The 19,292-nt window shown below is 46.2% G+C and overlaps 1 protein-coding gene across 1 annotated transcript; it reads left to right on the forward strand.

Moving 5' to 3' along the window:
- Positions 1-484: 484 nt before the first annotated feature.
- Positions 485-15,526, forward strand: LOC311094713 (E3 ubiquitin-protein ligase TRIM35-like). The gene is made up of 5 exons (XM_084132840.1): positions 485-558; positions 671-901; positions 1,019-1,041; positions 1,123-1,241; positions 12,830-15,526. Exons 1-5 carry the CDS (start codon positions 520-522, stop codon positions 13,387-13,389), a joined length of 972 nt encoding a protein of 323 aa, XP_083988966.1. The 5' UTR covers positions 485-519; the 3' UTR covers positions 13,390-15,526.
- The last annotated feature ends 3,766 nt before the right edge of the window (positions 15,527-19,292 follow it).

Below are 19,292 nucleotides of genomic sequence, written 5' to 3' on the forward strand. Positions count from 1 at the left end.
TGATATAAAATTCTACACAAAACTTCGACCCTCTGATGTTCAAATCTTCTTGAATGTAACAGCATTGGCACAAAACATAGAAAATAGAAATGTCATGGGTTATTAATATTTTTTCATTAATAATATGTGATTAATTACAAGACACACCAAAAAGTGATTGATACTAACATACATTCTCTTTCTGTATATGTATTTGCACAACCACAAAATTTACAACTGCATGGATATAATAATTAAGAACTGGCCATTGCAAAAAACACATTTGTTTGGTAAAAACATGATTTATTGACGTCCATCCTTTCCAAATTATCAGCAATTTTCCTGCAATTTTGAGACACAAATGCTTCCATGAGAATCACCCATTCAACATATAAATAATATAACTATAAAAACATCCAAACATACAATGTTTAAACCTCTAAGAGCTGCAAAAGTTTCACAGATTTTCATCTTAACCTGTAGGAGGAATTTAATACAGCACTGACGTCCTTACAAAACAAGCTCAAACATGGAGAAGAAATGAAAGAAGAGTGTGATAAAGCAATTGAACACATCAAGGTGAGGATATAAAGAGTTAAATACTCAACATTCACACACAGAGTTTATTATTGACATTAGTGGAGTGTGTGTTCATACAGCGCTGACTGAAGTGAATGTGATTTGATTTCAGTCTCAAGCTGAGCACACAGAGCGTCAGATTAAAGAAGAGTTTGAGAAGCTTCATCAGTTTCTCAGAGATGAAGAAGAAGCTACAATCACTGCACTGAGAGAGGAAGAGGAGCAGAAGAAGCAGAGGATGAAGGAGAAGCTGGAGGAGATGAACACACACATCTCAGCTCTTTCACACACAATCAGAGACATGGAGGAGATGATGAAAGACAATGACGTCTCGTTTCTAAAGGTGACAAATCAATCTGGCTTCATTCTCTGTGCATAAAACAACTTGTATAGAGAGACTCATTGACACTGAGAGTGTTTGATAAGATATTAAAATGTTTTCAAACTCTATATTTTCCAGAACTATAAAGTCACGATGAAAAGGTGAGTGAGCTGCTCATATCTCTTCTCTCAGTGGATCTGAACTCAAATTCACTGCAGTTCTGACTCCTGAATGTTCCTCAGAGTCCAGATCTCACAGCCGGATCCACGGATGAGTTCTGGAGCTTTGATTCATGTGTCGCGTTATCTGGGTAACCTGCCGTTCAGAGTCTGCGAGACGATGCTGGAAACTGTCCAACACAGTGAGTCTCAGCAGATTTGACACCAGTGCAGAAGATAGTTCAGATTTAAACACCAGTGGCGTAACGAGCCAACACCGGGCCCTAATGCAGGATTATCAATTTGGCCCCCCAACTACAGCACGTGAAGATGCAATGTCCACAAACAGGCTACCATGAATAGAACAGGATAGGATCATAGAGACACAGCATAATAGAGATGAGATGACTGACAAAATCAGGAGTAGCCTACGTGCACCAACACACCAAAGAAAACACTGGTGAATGCGCAACATAACACATGAATTCAAAATAACTCAAAAATCCGGCCAGTTGATAATACCTAGATAGAATATCAAAATCGACTGCTGGCGGTAGATCCTTTTCCTATTTAGCAACAAAACTTCGGAACAGTCTTCCTAACATTGTTTGGGAAGCAGACACACTCTGTCAGTTCAAAGCTAGACTAAAAACAATCTCTTTGACCTAGCATACACATAACACATTATAGACTTCTATAATTCAATGTTAGGCTGCATAGATTAGGTCAGCCGGAAGCGGGAACACTTCCCATAAATCCTGATGTACTCGTTACATCATTTAAAGAATGGCGTCTACGCTAATATTAGTCTCTCTGTTTATCCCGAGGTTTACCGCAGTCCTCCGGATCCAGGCTGTATCCAGATCTGATGAAGGACCTGCGCTTGGACGCTTAAACGCTCCCTCCCCTCCCTTTACCTCTCTACAGATAAAGCATTGTCGGGATAATTCCGGTTTGTACGGCTACTTGGAAGCGATAAAATTCTGGGTTGATTTGTAGGGAAGGACTACACACCTGCGCACATATATTCAAACGCACATACCTATAGACTGAACGTCTCGGTTACTAACGTAACCTCGGTTCTCTCTAGAAGAGGGAACGAGTGTTGCGTAAGCTAGCTTACGCTACGGGAAAATCCCTTTTCTCGAGAATACTGAAGCGAAAAATTATCCTTAATTTTATATTAATTTAAAACGCATTTGCTACAGAGAGCAGACCTAGGCCGAGACAGCTATCGAGAGGCTGCTCGTGACGTAAGCACCAATGAGGGCGCTGGCCCGTCATCACGGCCCGCCAGAATGGGCGTGGCTTATGCTTTATAAGCCAGATCCCGATAAGATGCTCTTTGGTTTTTCATCAACTGAAGTGAAACCAGATCGTAGCACAAGCACGGCAGGGTTAAGCAACACTCGTTCCCTCTTCTAGAGAGAACCGAGGTTATGTTAGTAACCAAGACGTTCTCTTACAAGAGTACTCTAGTGTTGCGTTAGCTAGCTTACACTATGGGAACCCAATGTAAAACGCTGTGCATGCTAAGAATCGTCCACAACATTGTCCCAAGGGCATGTGCCCAGGGCACACATGATAGGTGGGTAATATCAAGGCCAACAAGAAGTGGGCCTAATGAGAATAACAGAAGGCAGCATAGTTGCCTAATGAACGAATAGGTGCTTAACACAGTATAACAGTCAGGACAGACCTTAGTCAGCCTGAACTGTAGAATGAATAGGTGCTTAACACAGTATAACAGTCAGGATAGACTTTAGTCAGCCTGAACTGTAGAATGAATAGGTGCTTAACACAGTATAACAGTCAGGATAGACCTTAGTCAGCCTGAACTGTAGAATGACAACTGGACTGAGCACAGTCCACTCTGTACAAGAATGCTAAAGCATTATACACAGTCTGGTCGGAACTGAGTCTAGCAGAACTGCAGATATTTCGTTTAGACTGATAACAGTCTAGCCTGTAGGGCAGGAACTTCTAGGTTGTAAAACCTTACAAATGTAGATGGAGAGGCCCAGTCTGCCGCCATACAAATATCTTGAAGTGAGACCCCATTGGACCAGGCCCACGAAGAGACCATGCCTCTGGTGGAATGAGCTCTAACGCCCAAAGGGCAACGAAGGCCTTTGGACGTATAAGCCAACACGATAGCATCAACTATGCACTTAGAAAGGCTCTGTTTCGAGGTAGCTAGCCCTTTAGCGCGGCCACCGCTATTCTGACTGTCTGAAGGCAGCAGAACGTTCAACGTAAATTCTTAGCGCCCTGACTGGGCAAAGGAGATTCACGTCATTCTCGCTGTCAGACCCAGGGAGAGCTGACAGGGAAATAACTTGCGCTCTGAAAGGGGTGGCAAGCACCTTGGGGACATAACCGGTTTGAGGATGACTTTGGAGTCATTAGGCCTAAACTCAAGGCACGTGGGGCTCACAGAGTGCGCATGCAGGTCACCCACCCGCTTGACCGAGGCAAGAGCCATCAGGAAAACGGTTTGAAGTGAGAGATACCTTATATCCACAGACTGTAGTGGTTCAAAGGGGTTACTTTTCATGACCTCCAGGACCATGGAAAGGTCCCATACAGAACCAAAGGGGGTCGAGGAGGGTTTAGCCTTCTTGCTCCTTTAAGGAAGCGGATGATAAGGTCGTTCCTACCCAGTGACTGGCCATGCGTTGGTTTTATAAACGCAGCTATGGCTGATATGGAGAAAACGGCGTTTGGGTACAGGCGTTGTATAACGGGCTCGTTGGCTGCAAAATACACTCCTCCAGTCACCTCTGTTGTGGGAACTGCGAGAGCGAAGCGTGCTGCTTTCGATGGCGGTCTGGCCACAGCGGGACTCGACCATCGTCGTCTTCTCATAGTGGTCAGGAAGACTTGGGAGGCTCAGGATTCAGCGCAATCTTGGGCCTGGGTCCCCGGGGGGAGGCGGCCTACGGTGGCTCAAGGAGCGCGAGCACTGATGAGAGTCCCTGGGCTGACGGCTGTGTTCTGGCCAGGTGGCTGCTTTTTAGAGCGACCTGTCACGGAACTCGAGCGCCTGGGGCTGAAGTGTTGCATGGCCTGCGACGTCTTCTGCACCTCTGAGTAGCGCTCAGCAGAGCCTTTAACAGCCGGGCCAAAGAGACCGGACGGAGACACGGGCGCGTCGAGGAAGGTGGCTCTGTAGGAGTCCTTCTTATCGGACAGCTTGAGTAACAAGTGTCTCTCGGTGACGGTGAAGGTGCGTCGCCACAAATTCCTCGATGGGAGGAATGGACTGGTAGCCTTTGTCTTTTGCGCCGTCAACAATAGAGAGCGTCGAAGAGAAAGAAGTCCGCAGCCTAGCCGAAAATGGCGCCTTCCAAAACTTAGATAGCTCCTCATGCAGCTCGGGCAGGAAGTGAGCGGTTCTCGAGTGAGGCGTTGAGCGGCGTCCGGGGAGGAAGCAGCCATCAAGCCTATTGGGCACGGGCTCTTCGGGCAGCGACCAATCGAGGCTGAGGTCCTAAGGAGGCGTAAGGAGGCGGAGAAGTTCGGAGTCGACGCTGGCCCATACTCCACTGGACTCTTGCAGCAAAGGAGTCTCACTCCCCGAAGCGAGAAGAGAGCAGCTGTCCTCATTTGCATTGTCCCCGTTGAACTCGTCGAGCACGGTGGGAGTGGGGGCGGAAGTAGGGGCTGACCAGCTGTGAGCAGGTGGGATACTCAGGAAGCGATACACGCAGGGATTCCACCGGCGTACATTCGCGAACAGGATCGCATTCCGGTAGTCTCTGCGAGCGGCAGTTTTTGCGGCGCGGCCCGGACGAGAGAGGCGGAGGAGTGGGGTCCACATCAAAAATGGCAGCCGCCTTGGGAAAGTGCGTGGTCCGTGTGGTTCCGTCCCAGGCAGGAAGCGCACAGGATGTGGCGGTCCCCGTCGCTGAGAGGGGCTCTACACGAGCCGCATTTAGAAACACGAGGCATTTGAAACAACGCCTCGGCTCTTTTAGGAAGATTACGTGAGTGTCGAGATGGTGAACACACACGGAGCATATGCAAAGGATATGGGTGCCGGATGGCACAGCAGGAACGGCGGCTGAAGGCGACGAGAAGACGGCCGGCTTCTTTAGACACTTGGCTCTGCGATGCAGATGGCTCGTCCCGCTGCAGTGCCTTTTTGACGGCGCAGGCTTCTTCTGGAGATCCAGCTATGTGAACACTTCGCTGAAGAGATGAAAAAACAAAGAGCATCCTATCGGGATCTGGCTTATAAAGCATAAGCCACGGCCATTCTGGTGGGCTGTGACAGGTCTCTGCGAGCTGCGCTTTTTGCGGCACGGCACGGACAAGAGAGGCGGAGGAGCGGGGTCCACGTCAAAATTGAAATGGCTAGTCGAGCCCGCAGGGTCGACACAGTCATGATGTTGCATTCCTCATTGGATGCGACATCTCATTGATGTCGCACATCTCATTGGGGCTTACGTCACAAGCAGCCTCTCGATAGGTTGCAGCAGTTGCCGCAGAGCAACCAATAGGCGCGCGAACTGCCTCGCCTAGGTCTGCTCTCTGCAGCAAATGCGTTTTAAATTAATACAAAATTAAGGATAATTTTTGGCTTTAGTATTCTCAAGAAAAGGGATTTTCCCGTAGCGTAAGCTAGCTTACGCAACACGAGAGTACTCTCGTAAGAGAACTCGTAATACGCATGTGCACGGCATCTGCATTCTCACTGCTTCGCGTTTTTGAAGTTTGCGCAGAAAGAACTTAAGAGTTTTCTGTTAAAACGGTGTCGTGTTACCGACCCCTAAGTTAATAACTAATGATCGTTGCGACGGAAGTGAATCAATCAAACTAACTTTAGCTGCACAATAACTTTATTCTAGAGCTGCTATAAAGCACTTTACTTTAATTTCTACATTGTTAAAAGCGCTATATAAATGAAGATGACTTGACATGAAAAAACACTGCTGGTGACGGCGCACCATAACACATTGTTACTCACTGCTATGACTACACACATTAAATACATTTCACTAGTTCACACTTACAAATAAGTCAGATAGAATAAATGCGTATTTGGCGTGCTGTCCGAGGAGAGGGCTCCGGGCTCGGTATTCGGCCCGAACCCAGAGTACTCCCCCCGTATTCCTGGCTGTAAAAGATTGAGCCAAGAGCGAGGAGTCGGGGTGGTGGAGGGATGCTGGAAAACTGTCAAGGAATGTTAGGTGAGTTGACAGAGTGGATATATATATACTTCTTGTCATGCTGATTAGGGTAGACATAATTGTTTGATGACGAGTAGATTGGATTGATTATTTGAACGTGCTCCTCCCGAACTTTGTTTATAAAACATCATTAAAAAGATGCTCACTTACATTATAGCGGCATTTTCTTGGCTTTCCTCTGTGCATTTTCGCTTTTGAAAGCCACTTTTGTGTTTGTAATTTGATGACAACTCCATATCGATATTGTCTGTCTCAAGTTCAACATTTTTACTGTTTTGCACGCAATATGCATGTTCACTTACTTTATCTGGGATTCGAATTGGGACCCGGGGATTCCCTAGTCCCAATTCCAAACTAATTACACCAAAATCCATCTTTGGTCGTTTCAAACATGTATTTAATGATCAGTAAAACGTGTTTTTTGTCATTATTTATTCAAATAAATTTGCGATAAAGTAAAATACGATCAGACTAAAAGTAGTAAAATTCATTGATGTGATGCTCCGGCTGTCAATCAATATCTTCCAGTCACGCAGCCCCCTGATTGCAACCGTGTACCCGGCTTACCAATGGTTACACCTGTGATAAACACACACAACATTAACATTTGATAGAAATATTGAATAATCACTTGAATTTACACTGTGAATCTACACTGCTTTTCAGAAAATCATCAGATCATACAGCGAACTCATAGTGAAAAGTATATTCCTCATAAACTATATTTATGTATTAGGATACAATAGTGTTTATTGAATACTGATATTAAACCTGAAGCGTCAGTCCATTCTGACAGACCATTGTTATGATTTATGATTTCTTTCAACAAAATCTTTATGTTCTCTTACGAGAGGTCTCTCGTACTGCGTAAGTATCTTACGCTCGGGGAAAATCTCTTTTCCGCAAGATATTGAAGCCAAAAAATTATCCTTTAATTTTGTATTAATGTAAAACGCGTTGCAGCAGTATGCAGGCATAGGCGAGACAGCTCGCGCGCCTATTGGCTGCTCTGCGGCAACTGCATCAGCCTATCGAGCAAGGCCTATCGTGACGTCAAATCCAATGCGTCACATCCCGCCGAAACGGGCGTGGCTTAGGCCTATAAAACAAGGCTCGGAGGCAGCTGATATCTGATTTTTCATCTCTTCAGCAAAGCTCACGCATCGTTGGATCCCGAGAGAGAAGCCGCGCGCCGTCTGAAGAAGCCTTTCAGCGGGACGAGCCATCATCTGAAGCCGCTGGCCACGCCGCCTTCTACTGTCGTTCCCGCTGCGCTATCCGGCGCCTATATCCTTTTTCACTCTCTGTTCTGTGTGTGTGTGTTCGCCGGCGCGACGCACACTCTAAAAGAGCTTGCGTCTTTTTCAAGATGCCTTCATGCGGCTCGTGCAGAGCCCCACTCAGTGACGGGGACCGACATGTTATCTGCGTTTCCTGCCTGGGTGAAGATCACGCAGCGCTCGCGCTCGCTGACGGCGGCTGCCCTCACTGCGAGCTACTGCCTATGGTCGAGTCACTTCCTGTTGGACAGCGGCCGCGGTCCGCCGCCGCTTCTATTGAGGAGGATGACTTGAAAGCCGCGTCTGGGGAGGATGACACCTGCTCTCTGCTGGCGTCGGGCAGTGAGGATTGGGCGAGCTCTGTGGCTCTCGTGCCTTCTGCCCGCGGACCGTCGAGCAAAAGAGCTAGCATCGAGATGGAGCTGATGCGTATACTCACGCAGGCCGCGGCAAGCCTCGGCCTCGAGTGGTCTACGCCTGAGCTGCCCTCTCACAACCAGCTGGATGTATTCTTCCTTCCTGGGGAGCGTGCTTCGCCTGAGTCCAAACCGGCACCCTTTCTTCCTGAGTTACATGAAGAAGTTGCCAAAGCTTGGAACGCCCCCTTCTCAGCTCGAATGCGTTCTTCTGTTTCGCCGGCATTCTCTACTGTTGATGGTGCTAAGAGCAGAGGATACCATTCACTTCCGCCAGTCGAAGAGGCGATAGCAGCCCACCTTTGCCCGCCCTCTGCTGGACGGCGTGCAAAATCGGCTCTACCCTCTAAAGCCTGCCGCATGACGTCAACACTGCTCGGTCGCGCTTTCTCTGCCGCTGGGCAGGCTGCGTCAGCGCTGCACACGATGGCCACGCTGCAGATTTTCCAGGCCGATCTCCTCCGAAAGCTGGACGAGAGCGGACCAGATGCAATCTGCATGGCAGACTTAAGGAGTGCTTCAGACCTCGCTCTTCGCGCTACTAAGTCTGCTGCACAGGCCATTGGACGGAGCATGGCGTCTCTCACCGTTGCTGAGAGACACTTATGGCTGACGCTCTCGGAGATGTCTGAGTCTGAGCACACCGCGTTCCTCGACGCCCCGCTTTCTTCTGCTGACCTCTGTCAACGACTTTGTGGAGAGATTCGCCGAGGTGAAGAAAGTGTCACAGGCCTTTAAGCACTTCCAGTTCCACAGCGGGCCGTGCGAAACCACCTGCTCGGAGCTCACAGCCGCAGCCTCCGCCCCCTGCCGCCTCGTCACAGCGCCGACAGGACCGTAGCTCGAGGCCTCGCTCTCGCTCGACTAGCCGCCGCCCCGCTCCGCGTGGGCCACGGCCTAGGATTGCGGTGAAGCCCGAAGCCCCGAAGTCGTCCTAGCACGCCTAGGAAAGCGTCGTTTTTCGAGTCCCGCCACGGTCGGACTTCCACCGAAGCTCATCGCCCGTTCAGTTCCAAGAAATGTGACTGTTCCAGTGTATTCTGCAGTGTACAAGCCGGAACAGCTGCCCGCTTGCCTGCACACAAATGCCGTTTTTACGGCTACCCAGATAAATCCCATAAAGAGTGTATTTTCTGGTGTCCCGGCCACGGCCGATGGTGCTATAAGTGTAGAAAAAATGCCCACTGCCCAGTGCCCATCCCTACACACAAAAGCAACCTTTCACACAGGGCCCGCGCTCATAAAATCGTCTCAGGTCGATTGCGCATCCAACATAGTAAACGTGCCCACTGCCCAGTGCCCACAAACACTATGTTCTGCATGTCTCACGGTTTCTGTAAAAACGAAACCAGTGCGCTTTCACTCTGCTCGGTCAGACGATGCGCTCAATGCAGTAAATGTGCCCGCTCTCCCGCGCCCACATTCACTCACAGACATGACAAGTCCCACGGGACTCGCCCAGCCCTCCCTCACTCGGTTAAACACCGTAGCGGGGTCGAGCGCGGGCAATCTGCCCGCTGTGATCAGCGCGCTCCCCGCCTCAAATAAGCATAAGCATAATGCCTATGTTACAGCGCACCGAAGCGCCTCTGTCGCCAAGCGGCCAGAGCGCTCTCCGCATTCAACCCCTAGCCACCCATGCAGACGCATGGGCAGCGCTTCCCGGGGTTTCGGAATGGGCGCTGGACATTATAAAAAGAGGCTATTCGCTACAGTTCTGTCGACGCCCTCGCCGTGTGGCGGCGCGTGTCGAAACCACAGTGAATACAGAAGTAGCACACCTACTTCGAGCCGAAATATCGAAACTGTTGAGCAAAGGGGCAATAGAGCCTTTATCTCAAGCTCAAAGCGAAGGGGGGCTGTACAGCAGATACTTCCTGGTACCGAAGAAAGACGGGGGTCTCAGTCCCATACTAGATCTAAGATAACTGAACAAAGCACTGGCGAGACGCCACTTCAAAATGCTCACAACCAGAAAAATCCTCGCGCAGGTTCGCAGAGGAGACTGGTTTATGTCGATAGATCTGAAGGATGCGTATTTTCAAATACAGATAGCGTCACGTCACAGGCGATACTTGAGATTCGCCTTCGAGGGCCAGGCATATCAGTACACAGTCCTACCGTTCGGTTTGTCCCTAGCATCCCGTACATTTACGATGTGCATGGACGCAGCGCTCGCACCCCTCAGACTCCGGGGCATGCGAGTATTGAACTACTTGGACGACTGGCTGATTCTAGCTCAATCACACTCAGAGCTCATAGAGCACAGGACCGTTTTACTCGAACACCTCGAGAATCTAGGTCTAAGAGTCAATTGGGCGAAGAGTTCCCTGATCCCCAGTCAGATAATATCCTTTCTGGGCACAGAACTGGACTCGCGGTCTATGATAGCGCGGCTGTCATCACAGCGCGCTGGACATTCAGCGCGCAGCGAGCTCTTTCCGCTGTGGCGCGACCGTCCCGCTCAAGAAATTCCAGAAGATGCAGGGTCTCATGGCCTCAGCATCATCAGTTCTCCAGCTGGGCTTGCTCCGCATGCGCCCTCTGCAGTTCTGGCTAAAAGCGTGAGTACCGCGCCGAGCGTGGGCGTCCGGTCTGCTTCATCTCAAGGTCGATCAGACATGCATCTTAGCTCTGAAACCTTGGAAAGCGAACGACTGGTACCAATCAGGTGTAAGCCTGGGGACTTCCTCGAGGATGAAAGTGGTGTCAACAGACGCCTCCACCTCGGGATGGGGAGCGCTGCTCGAGGGCAGACCGTTCTTCGGCCAATGGTCAGAACCGGAGAAGCTTCAGCATATAAACTGCCTGGAAATGTTGGCAGTGGACAACGCGCTGACGCGTTTTCGTCCCCAAATAAAGGGTCACCACGTCTTGGTCCGCTCGGACAACATGTCGGTGGTGTCCTACATAAATCGCCAGGGCGGTCTCAGATCCCGAAACTTATACAGGTTGGCGGAACGCCTTCTGGTATGGGCTCAGCGCAACCTGCGCTCGCTGAGAGCGGTGCACGTGCCTGGGCTGCAGAATTTGGGGCCAGACAGGCTGTCCAGGAACAACGTTCCAGCGGGCGAATGGTCTCTACACCCACATACAGTCGAACTGTTGTGGGAGAGGTTCGGCAGAGCGAAAGTGGACCTGTTCGCGTCTCACGAAAACGCTCACTGTCCGGAATTTTTCTCCAAGAGCAGGAACGCGCTGGCCCAAACATGGCCGCGCTGCCCGCTCTATGCTTTTCCCCCTGTCTCTCTCCTGCCTCAGGTGATAGAACGGATCAGGGAAGAGGGATGCTCAGTGCTGCTCGTAGCGCCGCTCTGGAAGAACCAACCGTGGTTCCCAGTTCTGATGCAGCTAGCGGACACTGTCCCGTGGCCAGTGCAGCGTTTTCTAAAACAACGCTTGGTCAGTCAATAGGAAGGAATGATTTAGTAATCCGCTTCCTTAGGGGAGCTAGGAGGCTGAATCCTCCCAGACCTCCTTCAGTCCCTGTGTGGGACCTTTCTACGGTGTTGGAGGCCATGAAAGGTGACCCATTCGAGCCTATCCAGTCGATTGATTTTAAACACTTGTCTTTCAAAACAGTGTTTTTACTGGCTCTCGCTTCAGTGAAGCGCATAGGTGACCGGCGTGCATGGAGTTTGGGCCAAATGACTCGAGAGTCATACTCAAACCTAGGCATGGTTACGTTCCAAAATCCCTCAACACACCGTTTCGGGCTCAGGTCATTTCCCTGTCAGCCCTGCCGGTCTCTGACGAGGAAGGGGACGCAAGCTTTCTTTGTCCAGTTAGGGCGCTAAGAGCTTATGTGTCTCGCTCGTCTGCCTTTAGACAGACAGAGCAGCTATTTGTTTCGTTCAGCGGGCTTTCCAAGGGACTAGCTGCATCGAAACAGAGCCTATCCAGATGGCTATCCAGTTGATGCTATAGCGCTGGCATACACTGCCAAGGGCTTGCAGTGCCCATTGGGTGTCAGAGCGCACTCCACGAGGGGCATGGCCTCTTCGTGGGCTTGGTCTAGCGGGATTGCCTTGCAAGACATATGTATGGCGGCAGGCTGGGCCTCCCCATCTACATTTATAAGGTTTTATAACCTGGAGGTTCCCGCCTTACAGGCCAAGCTGTTGTCGGTTTAGACGTTCATCAGTTCAGGCCGAAACCCGTCCTGTCTGTATGATGTCATGTTAAAGCACTTGCGTCTACGAACGCTGCTGTATGTGGGATGGAGTGCCCCCCCCCCCCCCTATTCCCAGAACTCTCTGTGAAGTTCCCTTGGTGATTATGCACTGTGAACCCTGAGCGTTCGCTTCAGGTTTATTAGTGTTAGATCCCAGCACGCACAGCGTTTTGCATAGGGTCCCCTAGCGTAAGATACTTACGCAGTACGAGAGACCTCTCGTAAGAGAACGTACTCGGTTACTAACGTAACCTCGGTTCTCTCTAGAAGAGGGAACGAGTACTGCGTATCTTGCCGTGCATGCAACACGCTCTGGTACGCTTTGGCGATGAAAAACCAGATATCAGCTGCCTCCGAGGCTTTGTATTATAGGCCTAAGCCACGCCCGTTTCGGCGGGATGTGACGCATTGGATCTGACGTCACGATAGGCCTCGCTCGATAGGCTGATGCAGTTGCCGCAGAGCAGCCAATAGGCGCGCGAGCTGTCTCGCCTATGCCTGCATACTGCTGCAACGCGTTTTACATTAATACAAAATTAAAGGATAATTTTTTGGCTTCAATATCTCGCAGAAAAGAGATTTTCCCCGAGCGTAAGATACTTACGCAGTACTCGTTCCCTCTTCTAGAGAGAACCGAGGTTACGTTAGTAACCGAGTACGTTTTTAACATTTAAATTTCCAATACATCATATCTAATACTCTAATCTGATGTTATTCTCTTTGCAGCTCCATTGACTCTGGATCCAAACATAGCAGCTCCTTGGCTCACACTCTCTGCTGATCTGACCAGTGTGTCGGACAGTGATGTAGATAAATCACTTCCTGATAATCCAGAGAGGTTTGACTGGTATCCATGTGTCCTGGGATCTGAGGGCTTTAACTCAGGAACACACCGCTGGGATGTGGAGGTTGGAGACAATACATACTGGATTCTTGGAATAACCACAGCATCAAACCAAAGGAAGGGAAAGGATTTCTTTAAGTCTAATGTCTGGTTTGTGAATTACATTAAGAGCGAATATGGCTCACAATCCCCAGAGCAAAGCCACACTTACTTTACTGTTAAACAGAAGCTTCAGCGTGTGAGAGTTCAGCTGGACTATGACAGAGGAACAGTGTCATTCTCTGATCCTGTAACTAACACACATTTAATCACATTCACATCCACCTTCAACGACACAGTCTTTCCATTCTTATATAATCGCCGCACAACTCCTCTGAGGATCTTACCAGTTAAACTCTTTATTGCAGCTTACACTACAAGGCCGTTGAATGCTTGTATCTGATTAGTTGACGAACGTTCTAAGGTGTGAAATTATTTTTAGGGAAACGCACGGCTAAAGTAGTTCCAGGCAGGTCTTGACCGCATTCCAGTTCCATATCACTTCGCGTAGTTAACTGTAATAACGGAAAATAGGATACAATTCATAACAAGAAAAAAAATGACAGACAATTTTGATTTTCCGGAAGTAAATTTTAATATTTATTTATGGTGAAAATTTTAACAACTGGGTGACGGCAGTATTGGATAACCCAGATGAAAAAACGGTAACACTTTATTTTGATGGTCCCTTTTGAACACTCTGTTGACTATAAGTAACTTTGCAACTACATGTCAACTAACTCTCATTGGAGTATTAGTGTACTATCTGCTTAATATCTAACTATAATAATAACTCTTTATTGTGATGGTCCTCCAACAGACACTCTACTGACTATAAGTAACTTTGCAACTACATGTCAACTTATTCTAACCCTAACCCTACCAGTCTACTAATACTCTACTAACACTACTTAGTAGACATGTAGGTGCAATGTTACTTCTAGACAACAGAATTTGTTAAAGCGACCATCCAAATAAAGTGAAACCGAAAAAACAAATAAACAGAAGAGGACATTAAAAGCAGCAGGCAACAACAAAAGACATAAAACAATCAGCGAAGAACAGCTAGACAGACTCGAGGGGGAAAAACATGAAGAAAACACCAAAAAAACAACAGCTTGGGCTGTCAATGTGTTTAACGAGTGGCTTAAGGCCAAAAATACGTCTGTGGACAAAGTAGAGAGAGACAGGGCAGATGCTTTAAATACCCAGCTGCAGGCTTTCTATGCCACTGTCCGAAACACATCAGGCGCAGAGTATTCAGTGTCAAGTTTTCTCTCCGCTATATATCCAAATACAACATCATTCGGCAGTCAGAATTCAAATCATCCAACGGCGTATTCAAGGCCGTCTTCAAAAAGTTTCGCAAGGCTGGGAAAGACTCCAGTTCTCATCATCCTCCCATTTTGACCGCTGAAATAGAGCGCATTTGTAACTCTACGTAGCTGTCATCAGACACAGCAGCCAGGCTTGTTCGCAAGGCCTGGTATGACATTCAGCTGAACCTGGCATGGAGGGGGCGTGAATGAAATCGAGAATTAAGAAAGCATTCATTCGTCATTAAAAAAGATGAAAATGATGATGAATATATTTGCTTGTCTTATAATGCAGAAACAAAAAAAACACAAAAAGCCCACCGATCCCAACAAAGACTGCTACCGAGGATTCATGTTTGCCAATCCAGGGGACCCCCTTTGCCTGGTTAAAAGTTTCAGTAAGTACATCGTAATGTTGAAATTAACATTAACTAACATTAATAAATGCTGCAGACATATTGTTCATTCTTAGTTCATGTTAACTGAAGTAGTTTACTAATGTTAACTAAATAAACCTTATTGTGAAGTGTTAACGATTTTTCTTGTACATAGTTGTCCTCTGAGTTTATGAAAAGGTGTCAAGGAGATGTTCTTTAACTTTGCCTGTTTTGCAATAAATCATACTGCAACTTGCAACACTTGCTGAAATAGTTTGATATTCCACAACCCACAGCCCCACCTAGAAAATTATTCACCAGCCACCACTGCTAGTGACTATTATTAACTACTATTAACTAACACGGAACTCTGATTAAGACCTGAAGGCATTTTTAGAGTTGTTTTGTCTGAGTGACACACACAAAAGTAAATACTCATAACTCCAAAATTATAGCATGGAGAGTCAAAAGGTAGGTATCGTTTGATAGAACTCGTTAAAAAAATAAAATTATATATATATATATATATATTTTTTATATATATAAATAACATCAATCAGCAGCCTCATCAGCAAGCTCTATAAAACACTCACCACAGCCTCAGTTCATTGTCAAGCCTCCAACAGGAACAGACCATTATTGTCTCCTGAAGTCGCTGATGCATCGCGATTCCGCAAAGTAACGTATGTAACTGAACTCTGAATACTCACCTTGCACTCTTGTCTATTTGAATAAAACTGTGTTTGGATTCACTTACCTCTGTCTCCGTGCCTATATCCTGACAATATGTGAGCTGCATCTGGATAAAATTTTGTGGTGACTGGATAAAGGAATCAAAAGTTACAGCACCTGGAACCAAGATAATCTTTTTGTTCAGTCCTTGATGCCCGTTAAAGGGCATTTTTATGCCCACAATTTTTCACAAATTGTTCCTCCATGAGGAATATCTTGTGATCAACGCAATAGATTGTTTATTTTGGGCTCATTTTAATTTTAATAATATGCTGTAATATAATAATATGCTGTGAATGTTTCATGAGCTATATGATGTTTTTGACACATTGCAGTACATAGTACAAAAAAGTATTTTATAGATTATGAAAAAAATAAAATAAATTATACTTATCAGCAAATAACTCAACACTGCTTAACTCAACACGGCTACATTCACTGTAAAGTTCAGACTCTAAGCTTTCAATTGACACCTAATTTGTGTTAATAAAGGCAGTATTTTTTTTTAAATATGATAATATTTTCGCAGCTAGGTGGCGCCCGCGTGTCCGGTTTAGAGCGACTAGTCAGCACTCGTTCAGAGTTGATCGAAGTGCTTAGATGCTTTAACAAGCTGATATTCTAAGCTTTAAGATGATACATATTTTGTGTTATTCCACGTTTGAAAACAAGCATGGACGGTTCCGGGATCATTGGAAAACACATTGCATCCCGGAAAGATGAGAAACTTGTTTTTTAGGGAAACCACACATCCTGGCCAATACATATGCTACAAACAGTGATGACCCCTTTTTTGCCACTTTAGAAGGCATTCTGAGTGATTTAGGTGACTATCCGGTCATATGGGCATGGGATATGAATGTGGTAGTAGATGCTGTTTTAGATCGCAGCCGTCCGGGCAGCACACGGACCCCTAGATCAGACTCTGTTAAAACAAGTGTGTACTTCTTTGGGCCTCATTGATGCTTGGAGGTTACTTAATCCATCTGGCAGAGATTATACTTTCTTTTCATCACCACATAGCACATATTCACGTATTGATTGTTATTTTATTTCTAAAAACATTGTACCGTCCATGCTAAAATGTACAATTGGCAACATATTGATTTCAGACCATGCACCAGTATTTCTGGATATTATGCCATTGGACACTATTAAAAGATCTTACAGATGGAGGTTCAATTCCACTTTGTTACATCTCCCAGCATTTAAAGATTTACTCAAATACCAAATTAATTTTAATTTATCTACTAATCTTAATTCAGCTCCTTCAGTAAGGGTGGCATGGAAGGCACTTAAAGGATATGGTAGAGGGGTCATTATACAGTTCGCCTCAGCTAAAAGAAAGTTAGAGCGGTTGTCTGAACTGGAGGGGCGGATCAAAGAAGCAGAAAATAATTTAAAACAGAGAACGAACCATTGTAATCTTAGACTTTTAGTACAGCTATAGTATCAGTGTAACAATATCCTTACTCAGAAGGTTGAATTTGACTTGTTCAGAATAAGACAAAAATCCTTTGAATCTGGAGATAAAGCAGGGAAATGCTGGCTAGATATATTAAACATAGGGAATCCTCTGCCTCAATATGTGCTATTCAACCTCCTGGGAGATGCCTTGTAACTAAGGCCATGGATATTAATGCCCCATTTGGGGATTTCTATCTAAATTTGTACACTTCTAGAAATAGTTCCTCTGAGGAAGATATAAAAAACTTTCTCAGTGGACTTAGCATCCCATCTCTCAGTGAGAATCAGTGGGAACTCTTGGATTCTCCCATAACAGAGGATGACATTTCAGAAGTGATTAAGAATTTACCAACAGGGAAGGTCCTGGACCAGACGGGTATACAGCCAAATTTTTTAAATGTTACTCCTCAGAACTAACACCCTTATTAAAATATATTTATGCGGAGGCTTTCAACAGGCAAGTGCGACCCCCAACTTTGTTCCAGGCTTTGATCTCAGTAATTTTAAAGATGGGGAAGGACCCAACTCACTGTTCCAGCTACCGACCAATTTAATTGATTCCTCTAGACGTCAAAATACTCTCTATAATTCTTGCCAACAGTTTACAAAAAGTAATCTCGGCTGTAATACATCCTGATCAGGTCGGCTTTATACAAAATAGGCACTCTTCTGATAATATCAGACGCTTCATTAACGTTATGTAAGCCATAAGGAACGATAGCTCTCCTATTGCTGCGGTGTCACTTGACGCCGAGAAGGCCTTTGATTGTATTGAGTGGCCTTACTTGTTCACAATATTAGAAGCTTTTGGATTTGGCCCGATATTTATGTTCTATATTTGATGTCCTTAAGAATATATTTTTGCGGTATAAGTACCAAAAACCATCTCAATATATATCTACAGCTCCTTTCTCAGGAGCTCTGCCAAGAACAGGTCGATTTTGGCCTGTCTACTTAATATTCATAAGCCTCTCTTCTGATTGGCCTGTTGTTTTCTGAGTGACCCACCATTGGTGTGGGTGGTGACTGAAGGCGGTGATTGAGTAGTTCTGACATCACATTTATACGGAAGTCACAACGGCTCGTGAAAAGGCACAGCTACTTTATGCAGGCTGTGTGCATTTGTCTGTGGATTGACTGTTTTGAAACTTATATGGCAGTTTCATAGCCCCTAGACCTCTGTTATCATGAAAAAAGCCAGGAAATTTCAGTTTTGACAATATGGGACCTTTAAATGGCCTGACAAGAGCATTCTTATATTTAGGCATTACTTTCCCCCATCAGTTTAAGGATATTGCTAAAGTCAATCTTGACCCCCTTTTGGAAAAAAAAAAGGCATCCCTTTTTCTTTCCCTCTGGGGCAAGGTGAATGCATTAAAAATGAACTCCATACCTAAAATTATGTTTTAAGCTCCCTGCCTGTCTCTGTCCATTCAAAATATATGATAAGATATGCAAACAGTTTTTGTGAAATGTGGCGAAGCCTCGGATGCGGCTAGAGAACCTGCAGCTACTAGTTGAGAGGGGAGGACTAGGTCTCCCCAAGCTATCTTTGTATCATTATGCATTTGGTTTGAGGCACCTGGGACAATGGATGTTACCTCCAGAGCGAGCTCCCCCATGGCTAGCCATGGAAAAATCTGTTTGTCCACATTTACCATTTGATTCCTTGTTGATAACAAAACTACCAGTGCGCAGTCATCATCCAATTATTCCCCATCTACAAACAGTCTGGAAGAAGACTTCTCATATTTTAGGGGTTGACCCTTTTTTAAGCCCTTCGTCTGCTATTTGGCAATATTTTGGAAGATCTTTCTGAGGATGATGCATTTATATCTTTTGGGAGACTTAAACAAAAATTAATCTTGTCTAATGATCAATTCTGGAGATATCTACATGTAACCGTGGCGTGAGGTCACACTTGATCCCGACTACGCCACCGGGGTTGAACACCCACAGAAATAACTTAACAGCAACACAAGTTCAAATAGACAGTACTAAATGGAAGAACGAAGAGGTGACTTTCAAGCTCAAAACTTTTATTGAACAGGAGTCATGAAACTCTGAATCAACAATCAACTTTAATGGTGAATACTGTAAAAGAGGGATCACAATTTAATAAATATAGACATTAGGTCAGTTATTAAAATCACAACCCACCAGTCTTAAGACAGGAGTAACCAAGCCTGTGGGAAGAAGAGAAAGAGTCACTGGGCCACGGACCCGCAGCCCTAAGAGCACACACCACACGTGCACGGTTCTCAAGATCATTAACCAACCACTTCTAAAGAAAAGTGTAGTGAATAATACAAACCACTCTACATGCCCAAATCAATACCCATGCAGTGCAGGAAATCTCACGCCACATGCAGTGAAGAGAGGAAAGACCCAGATGACCCCAGAGGAAAGTACTC

Source organism: Abramis brama, assembly GCF_963993115.1.
Source record: "Abramis brama genome assembly, chromosome: 13".
Lineage (NCBI taxonomy): Eukaryota > Metazoa > Chordata > Actinopteri > Cypriniformes > Leuciscidae > Abramis > Abramis brama.

Bases quoted from the DNA above. Each gene is read 5' to 3' on its own strand.
- LOC311094713 (XM_084132840.1), top strand. From the start codon at position 520: ATGAAAGAAGAGTGTGATAAAGCAATTGAACACATCAAG. The intron at 902-1,018 runs GTGACAAATCAA...TATATTTTCCAG, and splicing joins ATGACGTCTCGTTTCTAAAG to AACTATAAAGTCACGATGAA. The intron at 1,242-12,829 runs GTGAGTCTCAGC...TTCTCTTTGCAG, and splicing joins GCTGGAAACTGTCCAACACA to CTCCATTGACTCTGGATCCA.